General features: G+C 33.5%; 2 protein-coding genes across 3 annotated transcripts in view; both read left to right on the forward strand.

Moving 5' to 3' along the window:
* Positions 1-352: 352 nt before the first annotated feature.
* On the forward strand, positions 353-1276 carry LOC124368109. The gene has a single exon (XM_046825384.1). The coding sequence runs from the start codon at positions 353-355 to the stop codon at positions 1274-1276; it is 924 nt and encodes a 307-aa protein (XP_046681340.1).
* An 11261-nt stretch (positions 1277-12537) lies between these two features.
* The window catches only part of LOC124367566 (rab5 GDP/GTP exchange factor-like), a 34418-nt gene continuing 27295 nt past the window's right edge, over positions 12538-19660 (forward strand). For both annotated transcript variants that reach the window (XM_046824502.1, XM_046824503.1), the window contains exons 1-3: positions 12538-12685; positions 17655-17814; positions 18985-19118. In XM_046824502.1, coding sequence (XP_046680458.1) covers positions 17660-17814; positions 18985-19118 — 289 coding nt within the window. In that variant the 5' untranslated portion in view covers positions 12538-12685; positions 17655-17659. The remainder of the gene's footprint in view (positions 12686-17654; positions 17815-18984; positions 19119-19660) is intronic.

Here is a 19660-nt window from a genome sequence, read left to right on the forward strand (position 1 = left end):
AAGCTAAAAACAAGTTATCCATATCTTACGACAGTTCAAGATGAAGAGAACGTAAAATTTCCTGAAATCGGCATGAATGATTCATGGATTAAATATTTATCATATGGAGGATTGACTCATCCATCACCAGAATGGCTCAACGAAGCAAAGTGGATGAACGAAGAATTTGAGTCATGAGTCGGCGCTCAGAGAGTGAAGGTCGCAGAGATAACGCTGTGTGCCGGTCGTTCTAAGCCTAACCTGTATATGCCAGTTAGTGCAAGCTTTCTATTTATTTTCTACTTTGTATACTTATTTTGGTGTTTACATCGACAATATTTTATTTCGCTGGTTCGCTATTATTTTTTCAAACATGGCTGTTTGTGACGTGTGTGTGAAACCTGTGAAATCTAACCAAGTTAAGTTGCAGTGCAGTGACTGCAAAAAGGAGTTCCATGCGCAGTGTTACAACTATAGTAGGGCTGACGTAGAATGTCTAAATGCAGAGGGTTTGCCATGGAGGTGTAAGCCTTGTAGTGCAGTAAGAAGGAAAAGTCTTCGTTTTGATGCTGAAGTTACTGAGGGGTCGCTCACTTTGGAGGATGTAATGCAGAAAATCATAGAAATCGCTGATAACCAGAAAAAGCAAGAGGCGGACTTTAATAAGGCCTACGAACACATGAATGAAAAATTGGAAGAAAATACGAGGTCAGTGATTGAGCATAAGGAGTCCATTGATAAATGTTTGAAGATAGTAGATGAAATAATAGCAGAAAACAATAGATTAACACGTAAAGTTTCTGAGCTTGAGCGTAAGATCGAAGACATGGAGCAATACTCGAGGCTGAACGCGGTCGAAATCCATGGAGTTCCTGAGAGCAAGAATGAGGATGTTGTGCAAGTGATCAAGGATGTCGGGAAAGGTTTGGATATGGATATAACTGACTCGATGATAGATGCCTGTCATCGACTGGGGAGACGATCTGAACCTGGAAGTCCACCACCTGGTATAATAGTGAAGTTTGTTAGACGTCTAGACAAGGAGGAACTTCTGAAGAAACGTCGTGTGAAATCCAACTTATCGACCAGACACATGAATTTGACAATGGATCAGCCTGTGTACCTGAACGAGTCCCTTTCACCTACAAAGCGGAGACTGTTCGCGGAGGCGAGGAAGGCAAAGAAGGACAAAGGATACAGGTTCCTGTGGGTCCGCAACGGGAAGATCCTCATGCGCAAAGAAGAGAAGAGTCCAGTGATTCAGGTGACCTGTCAGGCTGACATAGCTAACCTGTAGGTTGTAACGATAATGGTAATCACCTTCCAAAGATCAATTTTGAGTTACCGGTGTATTACTAAGCTATTATACCTTAGTTTGATTTTTTCTAAGAAAATTTATAAACCAAGTAATTATTTAAAATGCAATTTTTATTTATCTGATTATATATAGTTTGTACTTTAATAGTATTAATTTTCTGAGATATAGCCTTATTATTAATATCTGTTTCATTCTTGATTCAGGTTTTTACATTTTATGTAACAATAAATGGAAAATAATGTAGTAATATTTCATCAGAATATTAGAAGCATAAGAGCAAACTTTGATCTATTTTCAGCTGAAATGATAAGTAACAATTTTTCTCCTGACATAATAATTTTATCTGAAATTTGGATAAATTCTAATGAAGTTAATTTATACAATTTAAATAATTATAATGTATATTTTAAATGTAATGAACAACACAGGGCGGGTGGTATAGCAATTTATTTTAAAAAGTCATTGATAAATGTTAGTAAATTAGATCTATCTTGTCAATCAGCTGATTTGCTCCTGTTGTCGTTTGAAATAATGGGTAAAAAGTTTTCATTGATCGCTATTTATAGATTGCAGTCCTTTACAGCGGATGTTTTTTGTTGATGATATGAAAATGTTGTTCAGCAGAATGAATAATACTTTTAAAAATATTAAAAATTTATTGTGGGTCGGAGATGTAAATATAAATATTTTGGATTGTTATAATTTTAAAACAGCAACGTATGAATACAGTAGTTTTATGGCAATTAATGGTTTAGATAACTGTTTGAATGAACCAACTAGAATAACTAATGAGTCAAAAACTTGTATAGACCATGTGTTTGTTAGGCTTTCTGATAAAGGTGTTGTAAATGTAGAAGCAAGTGTTAGGCATCTGGACATAACTGACCACTCACTCGTGCAAGTACAAGTGTGCGTGTTGGGAGGGGCGGAGGGGAGCGGAGCTGTGCCTCCCCGTCCCTCCGCTCCTCGCTGCCGCACTGATTACAAACGTTTGGAACAGTTGATAGACAACGCTGACTGGACACCGGTGTATGGTCGGCTTGATGCGTCATCTGCATTCGATAAGTTTTTTGACGTATTGGAGACGTTCATAATTGAAAGTAAGGTTGAAGTTAAATCTAATTATTCATCTTTCACTAAAATCAAGCCTTGGATTAATGATTACATTTGCATGAAAATAAAGAAAAGAAATCATCTATTTAAATTAGTAAAAAAGCACCCTCAAAATGTGGAATTAAAAAAATACTATTCAGCGTTTAGAAATAAGTTAAAAATAGATATTAAGGACCTCAAAAATAAATATTACAAAATAAATATCAATTTGAGCAAAGTAAAGGAAACTCGAAATCTACATGGAAATTAGTGAATAAATTAACAGGTCAAGGAAGAGAAAATGATTGTCAGATAAAAGTTCAAATTAATGATGATGTTGTTGATGAACCCTTTGTAGTAGCTAATGAATTTAACTCTTTCTTTTTGGATATAGTAAATCAAATAAATTTAAAATCACAAATCAGTAATAATTTCTTAAATCTGCCTTATAAAAACCAGTTTTTAAATAGAATAGAAAGAAAGTCAATATATTTAGAACCAGTATTACCACAAGAGATTATACTTACAATTGATTCTCTAAAAAACAACAGTGCTGCAGGTGTAGATGGAATTAGTTCTGTCTTATTGAAGAAAATAAAAACTAAAATTATTGATGTTCTAACGTATATCATAAACTTAAGTTTTACTACTGGAGTTTTTCCAGAAAAACTTAAACTTGCTGTAGTGATACCTATATACAAGAATGGATCCAAAACACAATGTAACAGTTACAGGCCAATATCCTTGTTGTCATGTTTCTCCAAGGTATTTGAGAAATTAATGAAAAAAAGAATAATAGGTTTTTTGCAAAATACAAACTTTTTTAGCTGCAACCAATTTGGATTTAGATCTGGGCTAAATACCGAGCATGCTTTAATTAATTTTATGACTGATGTACACAATGGTTTAAATGAAGGGAAGTGCGTGGGAGGATTATTTTTGGACATTAGGAAGGCATTTGATACGGTTAATCATAAAATTCTTCTGGACAAACTTAATTCGTGTGGTATTAGAGGTATTGTTCATAAATGGTTTGAAAGCTATCTTTTAAAGAGAAAACAATGTGTTAAAGTAAGTTCAGTTATGAGTAACTTGGGTGAGATAACAAGTGGTGTTCCGCAGGGTTCGGTATTGGGTGCACTATTGTTTATAATCTATATAAATGATTTGTGCGGAGCTACATTTAAGGGTAACTTGACATCTTTTGCTGACGATACGGCATTGTCTTACAAAGGACTTGAGTGGAATACAGTAGAAATAGCAATGGAGGAAGATCTTAAAGCATTAAAGTGGTGGTTTTCAACTAATTGTATGGTCTTGAGTTCAGAAAAAACCAAATTTATTACTTTTACCTTAAAACAAAACCCAACTGTCTTCAAAAAAGTTAGATACATGTGTGCGTTCTGCCTTGAAAATAATTGTATGGGAACGTGTTTAAGAGATGAGTGCACATTTGTCAAATTCACAAATGAGATAAAATACTTGGGTGTTATATTAGAAAGTGATGTTTCTTGGAAAGCACACATAACTAAATTAAGGGCTAAATTAAACAACATAACAAGATATTTTTATTTTTTAAGGAACTTATGTGATATAGATGTTTTGCGTATGTTATATTTTTCATTGGTACAAAGTCGTTTGGAATATGGAATCGTGATTTGGGGTAGTACTTATAAGACTTACTTAGACATAATATACATACAGCAAAAGCATATATTAAGATTGATGTGTCTTAAAAATAAATTTGAACATACAAGCCCGCTTTTTAAAACACTTAAAATTCTCAAACTTTATCATTTGTTTGCTTATAAGGTAATATGTTCATTTTACTCTGGGAGTGGTACCAATCCTCAACCAGCAAATAAGTATAGAACAAAACTTAGAAACTGTAGCAATTTCATTGTTCCCAAACCAAACAATGCATACTTTACTAGAACTTACAACTTTATCGCGCCTCGCATGTTTAATAAATTACCAGACAATATAAAAAATTCATCCACTAAATTCACTTAAAAAAAAAATTAAATGATTATCTTGTAGAAGTAAATAGTGTTGATTTTCTTTTTAATATACAGCAGTAAACCTAATATAGTGACTAATGAGTAGTTTTTATGGTACAACTGACTACAGCCTGTATTTTCCCAAAATATTACAAAATAATAGATTCACAATGTCGGTGATTAATAATTATTTTTTATTAATTCTTTTTTACCGATTTTGTTTGTTTGTTGAAGTTTTTGCAAAGTTTAGGTATGGCAACGATTCAAGTAAAGTTGACCGTTTGTTTTTAAAGTTAGTATAATTTTTTTTCCTCTCTGTTAGCTGAGATTTTTTTTTTGTTAATTTAAATTGTAGGAACCTCAAAACAGGCATTGCCTAAGAGGCCCTAGATTTCCTTTTATCCATATTTGTAAATTTTTAAATATAGTACGAGTATAATGTGTAGTTAAGTTTATAGGTAAGAACTCATTGGTTATATTAATTTTGTAAATAATTTACTGTTTTGTATAATACTGTACCATTGTATAAAAAAAAGGAAATAAATCTATTCTTATTCTTATTTGAATCATTTCATAAAAAATACCTTTCCAAAGAACCAGGTGCGTATTACTAATATTTCATAGAAACAAGTAGGCTTTTGTAGTGTTCATTTCTTTCAATGCGCTGAGCGAAACTGTATTTATAAATAAAATAGGTTTGCTTGTTTGTAACTTATTTTTTAAATTGAAAAATATTGAATAATACCATTTTTTTGATGGTATGTTATTTGCAGGCGTAGTAATTTTGTTACATAAAATAAAGAGCTACAGCAAGTTATAGTGTTATTTACATTTAAATTGAGATATTTCAAATGCTTTAGTTGTATGGCTTCAAATGGACGGCTATATTTATTTTATTTAGGATATATACTACTTAAAAGTAACTAAAAATAAGAATATATTAAAATTTTGTTTATGTAGGTATCATTGTTGTTTCCAGTTTTATTGTTCATTATATAGATACATTCTAAATCATCTTTTATTTGGAGTATTGACATCAAATAAATGTATTACAGTAAGTTAAAGTATGCAAACTTCTTCACAGCTCCAGCTTTAATATTATTTCAATGTATATTTATATTCTAAATATTTCTCACCATTTTCAAGCTAGCAAATACAGATGCATCTATTAGTATGCAATATAATTTAAATTCAACCGAAAACCCCGTTGAAATGTATTTTATAAAGTTCTGTTATAACTACAAAAGGTTTTTTTTCAGGCGTCGTAAAACGAATGACAATGTCAGTTATCCAGAAATACCCTTGTATTCCGGAAGAGGTCGCCAGAGTATTCATAAAACAAAAGTTTCTAAACGAAAAAATGACTCTTAAAAGAAAGAACCTAGTGAGTAAAGACAGGGAAACTTCAAAGAAATATAAAAAACTCACGACTTAAATGTGTTAACAAAAGTCTATGATACTGATTGTAGAAATTTTCTAATAAAACACGAGATTTTGATAATTATTGATTTATTTATCCGTTTGCTACGTACTTTTTATTAAATGAAGTAGAAACCAATCATCTTAAAGGAATAAAACATTCTCAAAGTAAAACAAATTAATATGTGCATTAAAGTTGGTTTTTTAAATATTGAGATCAATGTATCTTCATAAATACACCAATTAGGTCATGCAGTAGTACGTAATAGTAAAAAAAGGATTTAAAGGATAATGTATCCCAAGAACAAATACAAAATACAGGGTGTATATTATGTCTGGAAAACACCCAAATATATCCTTTAATAATTTAAATATAAATTTGAAACCTCTTACAATCGTGATAGAGATTGGGCATCTACTTTTTGGAACAATGTTTTGTTATGTCACACCAACGGGGGACGTCCTGCCGAGGGTATCGTGAATATTCTTAATGGAAGCCTATACCTTGTGATACATAATTTTAAAGGTAATAGCTTACTGAATTGAATGCCACAAACCGCATCTCAAAGGAATTATTCTATCAGAAAATAGAGCATTTTTAGTATTGAAAATTTACTGATGTTCAACAATGTAATTTTAACATGGTTCTTGCCACAAAATGTGTTACACTAATTCTTTAGCATTTTTTAAATGTTCAATTAAAATAAAATAAACAATTTATTTTTAAGCTGGTTTCATTAGTACAAATTTACCAGTTTTTATTACAATGAATAAAACTTATGAGTCACTTTCTCTGATTACTTATGAATCTGTACTTGGTGTTTTCCAGTCAGCAGGAAGGTTTAAAGAGACAAAGGTCACTAGCCTATGAGAAACATTATTGTGTTATTAATCATCTGGTCTACAGGTTTCAGTTTGTTGAGCATGGAGCTTTCACTAGACAGGTCTAAGCTTGGGAATTACAAATGGACAAAGGTCATATCATTCCTGTCGAGTTAATCAGTGTCTCTGAAGCATTGCTGTCAACAAGTTATCTAATTACAGTAGTTCAGTTTTTATTTGGCATTTTAATGGAATTGTCTGAAAGAGAACGAATTACTCTGTTGATGATGCGAGGATATGGCGATCGTCAAAGATCTTATCGGGAAGTTTGTAATTTGTTTAATGACACTTTCCCAGAAAGGAATCCCATAAATGTTTCAACAATATCAAAAACTATTGAGCGTTTTGAAATGACAGGGAGTGTACGTAATCGGCCAAAGTCGGGTAGGATACAATCTGCAACAGATGAAGAACATGCACTAGATGTTTTGCAAACATTTATTGAAGACCCACATACATCGCTCAGAAAAGCTGCACAGCAACATGATATGCACCCTATGTCTGTGAGTAAGATTTTGAAAATTAATAAATACAAACCATTTAAAGTTCATTTAGTCCAACAGTTAAGTGAGGATGATTACGACAGAAGAGTTGAGTTTTGTGAACTTGTGATGCGCAAATGTGATGACAATAGAGATTTTCTGACCAACATACTATTTTCTGATGAGGCAACTTTTTTCCTAAATGGCAATGTTAACAGGCACAATTGCCGTTACTGGGCTAGTGAAAACCCACATTGGATTACTGAGTCCCATTCACAGCAACCACAAAAACTGAACGTATGGTGTGGAATTTTAGGTAACAAAATTGTTGGACCCTTTTTCATCAATGGAAATTTAAATGCCGAACTTTACTACAATATGCTCCAAAATGAAATAATCCCAGCTATTCAAATTGCATCAGGAGAATACTTTGATAATGTATGGTTTCAGCAGGATGGTGCTCCACCCCATTATGGGAGACAGGTAAGAGAGTATTTGGATTTAAGGTTTCCTCATAAATAGATTGGCCGAAGAGGAGAAATCGAATGGCCTCCAAGATCTCCGGATTTGTCACCAATCGATTATTTCCTATGGGGTCATTTAAAATCCAATGTTTATAGAAGAAAGCCTCATAATTTGGAAGACCTAAGAAACAGGATTATAGAGGAGATTGCTTTGATAACTGAAGAAATGTTAGGCAACTCTGTCGAATCATTTTACACAAGATTGGCTCATTGTCAAACCGTAGAAGGAACACAGTTCGAACAATTGCTTTGACACCAAATGCAGGTAAAACGTTTGTTGTAAGACTTTTCTAACAGCATACATTATTTTTTATTTGTAATAAGAAATCAATAACATAAGTATTTCCATAATTGTACTGTAATAAAAACTGGCAAATTTGTGCTAATAGAACCAGCTTAAAATGAAATTTTTGTTTTATTTAATTGAACATTTAAAAAAATGCTAAAAAATTAGTGTAACACATTTTGTGGCAAGAACCATGTTAAAATTACATTGTTGAACATCAGTAAATTTTCAATACTAAAAATGCTCTATTTTCTGATAGAATAATTCCTTTGAGATGCGGTTTGTGGCATTCAATTCAGTAAGCTATTACCTTTAAAATTATGTATCACAAGGTATAGGCTTCCATTAAGAATATTCACGATACCCTCGGCAGGACGTCCCCCGTTGGTGTGACATAACAAAACATTGTTCCAAAAAGTAGATGCCCAATCTCTATCACGATTGTAAGAGGTTTCAAATTTATATTTAAATTATTAAAGGATATATTTGGGTGTTTCCAGACATAATATACACCCCGGTAAATAACTGGCTCTAGCGACCCAAACAATAGGCTTGAGCAGAGAGAGCGCGGGCACAGGTCGACGTGTGACGTCAGTGCCGCGGTGGCTACTGTCTACACACGCCTTACCGGACTGGGACAACCTTCTGTATAGTAACCTTGAGACATATCCTCTGGTTTGACACAATACCTCTACCATATCCTGGAAACAACAATACATTTAGTGCACAAGGCTTCACGATAAAATTAACGTATTAATAATTATTACACTTAACATTCAAGATTATTAGTAGACTATTGAATTACATTCTCTTTGATAACTATCGTTACGTTTCCGAAAACTAAATTTTGTGTCACTAGTTCTTAGTACTGAACGAGCCAGTCAGCGTGAACTCTCCATTCCAAGCGTGTGTTACAGTCAATGCCAAACAAATTTAGTGTTTACTTAGCTTTTTACCGAAGAATATTGAACTTTTTATCAAAACTTAACAGGCAAGAAATATAGAGATAGAGACATGCGAGTGAGTCTCGGTGACGGGATAGGTAGGCATACTAAGCAACGGCACGGGCTTGTTTACTGACTGTACATGGTTGTGCCGCATGAGGGTTGATTGTGGGTGGTGAGGTCGGTGCTACAGACACAAATACTCTGCAGTTCACACTAAAGGGCCCCATACACCTGCGAGTCTGGCTCGACTCGCCTAGAAATGGACCAAATCCGTCAGTGTATGGACAATAAAGAGCCGAGCCGAGTCAAATTCAGGCGAGCCGAGCCGGATCCGCCACTGCTTGCCGTGCGGCTCGGCTCGGCTCGGCTCGAGTATCAGTTCGCCAGTGTATGGCGCATTACGGATCGGACTCGTGCCCCCACCACCGAAAAATCTGTTCATTCCGTTTTCACTACTGTAGGCCAAACGTTACGCACCACTCGTTCCGCCAAGGGTAAGGTGTTTTGTTTGTTTTGAGTTAACATGGCTGACTCCAAGTTATTTATGAGCCCTGATTTTTTAACAACATTTATTGAAGAGTATCGAAATTTGCCGATAGCATTTATTATGTAGACCGTCCGGTAGCCAGAAAACGGAGAGTAGCAGTGAGGCGTTCCTCTGGTGATATAGCGTTTCGCAGTATAGTGTCTTTTTTGTTATAAGCGGTTTAACCTTGTCCAATAACATGTCAAAACTTTCAGCTGACATCCTTAAATAGTTCTGATAGTCTTGGCGACTATCATTCCTAACAAAATTCAATAAATTCATGTGGCTAATTCTCTTTCTATTTAGTAACCAATTCTTTAGTGACCACATTACCCTTTTCTTCCGTTTCTTCTTAAATACACCTAGCTCATCTAACACTATAACCGCAGCTGCAACATTCTTCGAAAAAACTCATGTTTGCAACTGGGCGAGCAAGATACGTAGGTGTATGGTGAATAATCAGCGGGTCCGGCTCGCGAGCTAGGCTCGGTGAGCCAGGCTCGCGAGCCAGACTCGCAGGTGTATGGGGCCCTTAACTGGCTTCTTCTATAGTACCGAACATTGGAACTGGTCTTATGTTTACTTCAGCCTTCCTCACTATGAGAAAAAAAACGTCATCAGCTTGTAGACCTCTCCATATGTTAAATATGACAGATGACAGTGAATCTGTCAAAGCTATGTGGACTTTCTGACCTTTATATGACTTCCAAGCTGGCCGTTCAGCAACAGACGGGTCATATGGTGAATGCTACAAGTGAGCTGGCATGATGGTAATCTTAATTTAATTTATTTAAACAATTTTATTAAGTTAATGTTATTGAAAAACTATAATAGCACAGTTAACATATTTTGATTTGTCAATTTCTTGGCTTTACAGTTTGCAGCTTTAGTCAGTTTCATTACATTTAAAGTACCTAATTAACATATTTCCTAAAATCATCTGTATTTAAATATAAACTTTCATATTTAGTCAAGTCAATGAATAGCTAAATGAGGAGTATTTTGAATATATGGGTATAAAAATATACAATGTTTTACCAAATAATGTCAACAAATTGCCTTGCAATAAATTTAAATCAGCAGTTAAGAACTTCCTAGTCGAAAACTGTTTATATGAGGTATGTGAGTATTTTGACGTAATTAAATCTAACTTTTTAGCCTTATTAAATCTAAAATATTCTAGCCTTAGTAATCTTTGACCATTGTTATTCTTTACAGTCTTCAACAATAAAAATCTTGAATCTTGAGGGTCTAGAAGGAAAGTCAATAAGCGGAAGGAAAAACCAACTATGGAAAGGAATGTTCAGGGTAAATTGTAGTATAAGAAACTATAAGTTCTCAACCCTTGGGGTGGAAGAGGGGGGAGAGGTGTAAAAGCTCCCTGTTTTGGTTTTTTGCCTACATATCAGTAAGGATTTGTCCTTCAGAATATTTACATTGATATAAAATCAAAGTCATACCATGTTCTACATCTTTGTCCTTATAGCTTTTTATATCTGTTCCATTAACAATATATATTAAGCTCTCATAAATTGGTAATTTTTGAAAACCCCCTTTCCAAATAGAAACAAATACTTTGCCAAACTTTGGTCTCTTTACTTCAAGTTTTCATTCCACAGAAAATTTGTCAAAAGGGGAATTTTAGAGAATTAAAATTAGGTACTTCAAGTTGGTGGTAGTTACTATTGCTGATTTAAACACTGAGTCAAAGCAAAAGACACATTAATATTAAGAGGTGGTTTTTAGGGCCTCATAAAAATTAGTTAATGCTTACGAACGAAGCAAATGCCGTAAGACGCTATGCCTACCGCGGACACGGTTGCCTACTGGTGGTGTGGGGAGCGGCCGGACAGTTATACAGAATACGCAGCGCCTCACCCAGTTATATTATTCATCGATGAGGAATCCAAAGCCTATCCTAACCGATAAGACTAGTTCCCAGCATTCTAATCAGCCTAATGTGAAATTCAAGAATTTATCACCTTTACAATGGAATATTCAAGGTCTACTCAACAAAACTGATATTCTTAGTTTTGTATCAGTTCAAAAGCAGTGTGATGTTATCTCCATATCTGAACATTGGTTAACTAATGCTGTTGTTATTAACTTAGCCATACCGGGCTACAAAACCGCATCCCACTTTTACATCCCTGCAAATGTACATTACAGCGCGGTGGAAACATAATTCTTGCAAACGCAGCGTTAAAGTATACTGTCTATGAAACATTACCAGTGGTATAGTAAGTGAGCACCAAGTATTGGGACAGTCCGCAGTCTTGAGTAAAAGACAGAGATCGTTTCTGTCTAAGATGCATCTTTAGGTACCGGTAATCTATCCTCATTCTTTGATAGACTGCATGATGTGTGCTCTAGTTTGTATGAAGTGAACGTGAGCTTAAATATAGTTATTGCTGGAGACTTCAACATTGATTTTTTTTATCAACCCCAACAATCTTTCTAAACTAATATGCCCCCATACCTTACAAATTAAAAAAAATAAACCTAAGTATATTGGATCTAAATGTTATCTTCCTATTGAAATTAAGTCAGAGGCTACATTCAATAAATAAAAAATAAAATTAAAAAGGTTTCTTATGAACAAGGCTATACATTTCTTTAATAAATTCCTGTGATGATACTGGAGGTAGAGTACTCCATAATTAATAGTTTCTTTTTGCCAAAAGCTGTTTTAATTGTAACCTTTTAACAACTGTAACAATTGTATTTTAAACTTTTTCTATTCCTTGTGATACATCTCGTATTTTCTGTATGTATTATTGTTTTTGTTTAATATAGTAAAATTATGAATTAAATCCTGACACTATTTATGTGTATATGCTAAGTGAGTAAAGCGGTTTTGAATTGAATTAAAAATTTCGAATTTCGAATACAAGTTAACACCACAAGTAGCAGTAACAATCGATTAGTTTTGACCGTAATATTCTGCAGTCGTGTACCTACTGGTCTGGTCGGAACGGTGATGAGTTACAGTCAGACAACAGCTGTAAACTTTGACAATTCATTCGTTTACAATTTGACAGATGACTCGAACTGTCAGACTATGGAATAGGAGTAGGTTAGTAATAGAAGAATTATTAATGTGGTTGAATTTTGAAGTCGTGGCAGTATTTTAAAGAGTATTAGTTTTTAATGTGTTAACGGGATCAACTTTCTTCTTTGACAAACAAATTTTAAATTAATTGCGTAGCCACACTAGACCTACTAGATTGGTAAGTCTTTAGATCTTTGGTCAAAATGTATCCTATTCATGCATAGTGGACTTTTTATAAATGTCATACACCATTGAAGTGACATTTGATAACACATAAACAGTACAGTAGTAAAATATAGTAAACCATACAAAAATTAAAAATAAAATTAAGACATAAGTAGAAATAAAGAAAAGAACGCTTCATAAACACATACAACCCTTAAAAAAATACAATACATAGACTAATATGCGGTGAAAAGATATCATATTTAAAATAAGTGAAAACTGCAATATAACTTACATTCAATAGTAGTACAAGGTTAACACTTTGGGTAAGCGTGGGGGATTTACATTCGCCCCCTCCCCTAGATGAAAATGTTTGAACAAGAAGAGTAAATCTCAATGGATAAATGTTTACCATTTTCAATTTTTATGTAATGGTATGGTAGTAATATCTCTAGAATTACACACCAAAGTTATCGCTCATGCAACGGATACAACAAAGAAAAGGAATCTGTTTTGTCATTAAATGGCGAGAGGGACTCCACTGAAATCGTAGACTGGTAGGCCTCATGGTGTGCTTCTGGGGTGCGCAAAAGGCCCTTGAGGCTTAAGTGCATGGCATTAGACCGCCCCATAGAAGAAGAAGAAACCCTCAGTCAGCTAATCTTTGTAGTGGCACATTTAAAAAATATAAATTCATATTTAGGGAACAACCCAAGATATCAACTTAAATCAATACATTTTTGTAACATTTTCTTGTAGGTCTCATCCTCCATACACAAGTAAACTCAAACTGGGTCAATTGCGTCTGCAAAACCGTGCAAATAAATAAAAGCTGCATTATTCCATAATCAACATTTATTGGTTTTTAGATGGAAAAGGTATTTTTATTCTTTAAAAACTGTATCTCAGGCAGTAGGTACTATATTGTCAGAAAGATACTGTATTTGGAACAGTTGTTCTTACTAGGCACCTAATCAAACTACATTATTAGTAAGAGCAGTCTTTAGTCTAGCGATCTGTTCCACTGAAGCCCGCACTGATGGCCAGAGGAATTTCCGATCAGTACTTTCCCGACCTAAGATCATGTTACAGATTGTCCAACTTTTCCGACTTTAGATATTGTTGAACAATCTGGTACGGCACATGATCTGAGGTTGGAAAAGTACCGATCAAAAATACCCCTGGCCATCAGTGCAGATTTTAGCGTCACCCTATACTCTGGTACAAAGAGAAATATATCCTTCGAGATAGTAACAAAATTCAAGCTCAGATTATGCAAGCACTCGTAAATATCGACTTAACTTTTTATATTTATAATAATGTGTGAATGTACAGTCTACCAAATAGTAGATAGGGACCTAGTGGCCTCTTTCTCGCTGATGCCACTCTCTTTCGAGAGGCAGAAAATGAGAACTGATCATCATAATGAAATGTAATTTTCACAGTATGTCAAATAAAGTCTGTTCTTTCTAATAATGTATTTTTTTTAAGTTCCCGGTAAAATAAACTCTTCGGAAAATGGTAAAAAACCTTATAATTTAATGAATTTAATAAAATGTGCAAAACTAACCTAACCATACATTTCTAACTTCATATGCTTGTAAGTTGCAACATACCACACTTACAAACCACCAGGTAACTTCCTGCCAGATTCAATTTTCAATTTCATAATTTAAAAACAAACACATTGCATGACAAACTCATACCTTCACTCTGATAAAAAAACATGTTGATGAATTAAAACAAAATCAATAAGTTAATTTATTAAAACAATCTATATACCTGTATACAACATTGAGTTTGATGTTGATGATGCATGTCAGTCCATGGTATTTGGCTGAAAATTAGTAAAAATTAGTATATTGGATTTTTTCCCTTTTTCCAATTAGTAGGCAGCCTATGGAGTTAAATTTCATACAGCCCCGTTGTTGGCTTGCTGTTGCTACTCACATTAAAAACACTATAGGACTACTGTTAAAAGTTTTCTATAGATGGGTGGGATATAGGCTATATTGTTAGTTGACAATTTATCTGTTAACGGCATATGTTTATGTATTTAGGCAACTTATTTCTCTCCTACTAGCTTTACATTTGTCAGTACTTTTGGCTTATTATAAGATCAGAAATATTTTTAGAGGATTTAAAAGCAAGAATGATTGAAAATGATATCAAGTATATTCTGTCAGGAGCCCATCAGACTTGTTCGTTTGAAAAAGAGGGAACTTAGGTTGAAGAAACCCAGGACAGGATGAGATAAATTTTTTTTGTAATTTTTTTACAGTTCTCTATATTGATAGATGTAAAAATATAACTGATATTCTAAAAAAACTACTGTCTTATGATTTTAAAAACAAAGTGACCTCAGTTTGTGTTTACATATGTACAGAAAATTTAGTGTAGGCCTACAAGAAAATGTTACGAAAGTGTTGTAACAATAGCTTGGATTGTGCACTAAAAATGCATTTATAAATATAAAATTTGCAACTACAAAGATTAACCAAATGAGGGTTTAGTAGAGTCTCTCCCACCATTTAATGACAAAAGCAGATTTCTTTCTTTGTTTCTGAAAGTTTCATATTTAGAACATGTAAAAGTAACATGTGCATTTGTCCCTTCCTGTCCTAATACACAGTTAAGATTTAGCATAGCAAAATAGAACTTTATATTACACAGGTCTTATGGATAACCATGATGTCAGCAAGAAAATCAATGTAACAAAGTTCTAAACAAACTAACTACAGACATTTTACATTTTACAATGTGATATTATGTGGTAATTAGGTTACTTTGTTGGATTAATAGGTAAGAGTTTGTTATGTTTTATCGCGTTTTTTGACACTCCATTGTAACCGATTTTTTAGTATATTGGTAAGCTATAGTTCGATGACGGTGGATGTCCCTCCATGGGATTTGGCTGATTGTTAGTATATTGGTAAGCTATAGTTCGATGACGGTGGATGTCCCTCCATGGGATTTGGCTGATTGTTAGTATATTGGTAAGCTATAGTTCGATGATGGTGGATGTCCCTCCATGGGATTTGGCTGATTGTTAGTATATTGGTAAGCTATAGTTCGATGACGGTGGATGTCCCTCCATGGGATTTGGCTGATTGTTAGTATATTGGTAAGCTATAGTTCGATGATGGTGGATGTCCCTCCATGGGATTTGGCTGATTGTTAGTATATTGGTAAGCTATAGTTCGATGATGGTGGATGTCCCTCCATGGGATTTGGCTGATTGTTAGTATATTGGTAAGCTATAGTTCGATGATGGTGGATGTCCCTCCATGGGATTTGGCTGATTGTTAGTATATTGGTAAGCTATAGTTCGATGATGGCGGATGTCCCTCCATGGGATTTGGCTGATTGTTGGGAATGTCTATAACTCAGGTGATAACTCAAGATTGAATTGAGACAAACCTGAAATGTTATATATATTATGCAAAGCTTTCACTAAGACTTCTGGAGAAAATTCGTCTTTTGCCTAAGTGTCTATCTGCCTTGGTATCTATTTTCGGAGAGACACCTCAAGAGCAAATTTTGAGCTATGGATTTAAAATTTTCCATGTGACTTCATTCTGCATAGGCATTCCATCCATGAGATAAGGCTGAGCATCATTGAAGCTCAATAGGCTGGCAAAACTTTTCTCCTGTCTGTCGTGCCAGGACATTTTTAGAATAAAATGAGGTATAGATTTGAAATTTTGCATGTAACTTCAGCAAAGCCTGTTATTTGGCAAGTGGTCGAGTATACGTTTCTACCTTTTGGTGTTTGAAGAATGCACCAAACTATCAATACACTAATTTTGATTAGTAATTTTTTAAAGCTGCATCTGTTTTAAATTTTGTTCTTTAACTTGATGTAGTGGATCTCTCCAGGGCATGTGTCATATTTCTGTTTCTGCGAGAAAACATACTATTATTTTGTTTCCATGCAAAAGGTTGACTAGCCGTGAAGAAGTAATTTACTATATGAATGAGATATTTGAATCCAATTTATAGTACAATATACACATCTGAAATACAAGTGCATAATATTTCTTGTTATTATATGTAGCTCGTAAAATGAGTCTGATTGAATGAATATTCTGTCACATTCTCTGAATACGCTGAACCTGGAATTTCTTATACTAAATGTCTGGAGCTAAAGGGATCCCAGATTCGGTTTTGGGTTTGAATACAAAATAGGGTTTTAAGAAAATGTTAAGCATATTTATTTAAAATCAAAACAATCTCAACAATATTAAACCAATAAAAATATTCAAAAAATTAATTTTGTGTTGCTTTTACATTATTTAATCTATAACTTAATTGAACTTATCCATTTGATTAGTATATTCTATGTTTCTGGTTATGGGATAAAATGTCATGCATTACTTATTTAAAATATAAAAGGTAAGTGACAGTAAGGGGTTTTGTCAGTGGAAGCCTTCTACAGGTCTCTTGTTGTCCAATTCCAAATATTAGTATAATAAGTTGTTTTGTATCATAGATTTTAAATAAATTTATTTTAATATTAATCATACTCTAGTAGGGTAATCCTTTGAGAAACATAGCTATTGAAGATTATTACCTTTGTATAATGGTATTAACAGAACTTGATGATTCCAGGTCCAGGAAATTTCCAAAGCATATGTTTATGGATACATATAACAGATTTTATACAAGAGTAGTGAATAATAAGTAGTCTAATAGAAATTTGGATGATGAAACAATCTTTATACCTACTTTACCCTGTAATCGGAAATTTAAAGATTTTATCTCTGTAAACCAGTTAAGAACAATAATACTTAAGGAAGTTAAAAGAAATAATGATAAACCGTAAATTAGGCTACTAATATCTTTTTAAAGAGCTCCAAACATCATAGTATGTCTTCAGTATAAGGGTATGTAATATCATGCTTTTCATGAGTAGCCTGGCTTATTTACTGGAAGACTTAACTAAACAATGAACACGGTTAATTCATAGCTTGTTGTTGCAGAGGAAATGTACGCAATAAAGGGCAGCAACCGCCCAGACCTCAAGTGTAAAAGCGGGTGTGACTACTATGGAAATGTCCAGTGGGATGGATACTGCTCAAAATGCCACCGTGAGCAGATGCAGCAGAAGAAACTCAGGTCCAGTTTTCAGCGGTCTGACAGGTATGAAATATCACGTCAATTTCTCAGGACCTATTCTTTCCTGTCATGTCCACTTTTTTTTAACTCTTTTGAGAAGGCTATTTTAAAAAGACAGTATATCTTCAAATTAGTCATAATTCATTCCCTTCCTAATTTGGCTTCCAACAAAGAAAAAAAAAAAAAAACGCCAACTTAAAACATTTTAAAATTAGTAGACAGGGTACCAAGTGCTGTGGATGAGGAAAACCATTTGTTTCAGTTATAAGGTAATGATGGAAGTAACTAAGTTCTATGGCACTGTCAGAGTCACGAATTTAATTTCTATATTGTAGACTGGTGGACTGGGTATTACAGAGTTCTTTGCCTGTTTGTAGTTGTTTTTAATTTGACAATTGTGAAATTTGGACTGATTAATTTGTACAGGCAGAGAATATCATAAATGTAAGGAAGACAATATCATAATATTAAAATTAATGAAATTTTGTTTGCACCTGTACTTTACCTGAAATTTTATTTGAACAGTTCTCTTTAGAGGTAATTTTTGAAAGATTTTGTAATATAAAAGTAGTTCGAGCCATACCGCATTTTAAAAGTCTCTACTCACTGATAATTTTGAAAAAAGGTTTTAATTTATTTCTTTTCTTGAACACAGGGTAAAAATGTCAAAGTTGTAATGTTTCAGTCCTTTTTACGGTTACACCTTGTTAAAAATTTTACCAAATCCAAATTTTTATCCAGGATTACAAAAAAGTACAATTTCTAAAAATGTCAATGTCATAGTGGTCACTTTTCAGCACATTTCCAATTTTTTTAAATAGTTCAAATATAGTATATTTCAAACTCATAAAACCTAAAAATTCAAATAGCAAGGTATACTTATGAATAGCTCTCTTAAAAACTAAAATTTTGTGTATTTAAAGTTTGGATTTATCTTGCATGATTGAGAAATTGTGCCAAAAATGAATTCAGTAGATTCCTCAGTTCAGCCATTCGTGAATGGGTGGTCTGCCTAACCCTGTACAAGACCTTAAGTAACAACATAACAAATAACAAACTGAACTTATTTTAGCTGCAATTAGTGTTACATGTTCTTTCCATTTTAGATTACTGCCCACCACAATATCCAAGAACTTTGCAACTGATAACACAGGAAAATTTACATTTTCAAAATTATATTAAATCTGCTTTCAGGGATGGAGGTGAAAAATCTCAAAAATCAACCATTACAGGGTTTTCTAAGTTTGAAGAAAAAAAGCGCCAGCAGACGGACAAGAAGAAAACACTACTGAAACTGAATGTCTTTAGGAAATCCACTTCTACAAAAGGTATTCTCCACAAGTATTTAGCATTCAAAGTATTTACTTTAATTTATTAATGATAATTATCTACTCGTAGAAACAATATGCTGTGGTAACTAGAGCATTGTATTTTTATGTACTGTATTTTGACTCATTGGATTTTGGTTATAAGTTCTGCTAAAAACTTAAAACACGGTTTGTCTATATTTTGATGTCATCAGAAGAACTGTAAATTGATTGTAATTTTGGTTAGGATGAAGTAAATTGAAATATATGGCTCTATTCACCAGGACCTGAACTTATTCTGAATTTTTTGTGTCCCTGCATTATTACAGAAAATGATCAGCCAATCTCGTAAATTTCTGCAATATCATATTTATGATTTTGTTAATTTTATATGTCCACTGATCACTTTTGTTGTTGTTTTAATCTTTCCCCTATTCAAAATAAAGTTAGTTTGATTTCTTTAATCTCATACTACTTGTTCTTATTTGATAAATTTAAATGGTTTACAATAAATTTGTATCATTGTATACTGTAAATTAAAAGAACGATCAATGCATTATAAA

The sequence above is a fragment of the Homalodisca vitripennis genome, chromosome 8 (genome assembly GCF_021130785.1).
Source record: "Homalodisca vitripennis isolate AUS2020 chromosome 8, UT_GWSS_2.1, whole genome shotgun sequence".
Classification (NCBI taxonomy): Eukaryota; Metazoa; Arthropoda; class Insecta; order Hemiptera; family Cicadellidae; genus Homalodisca; species Homalodisca vitripennis.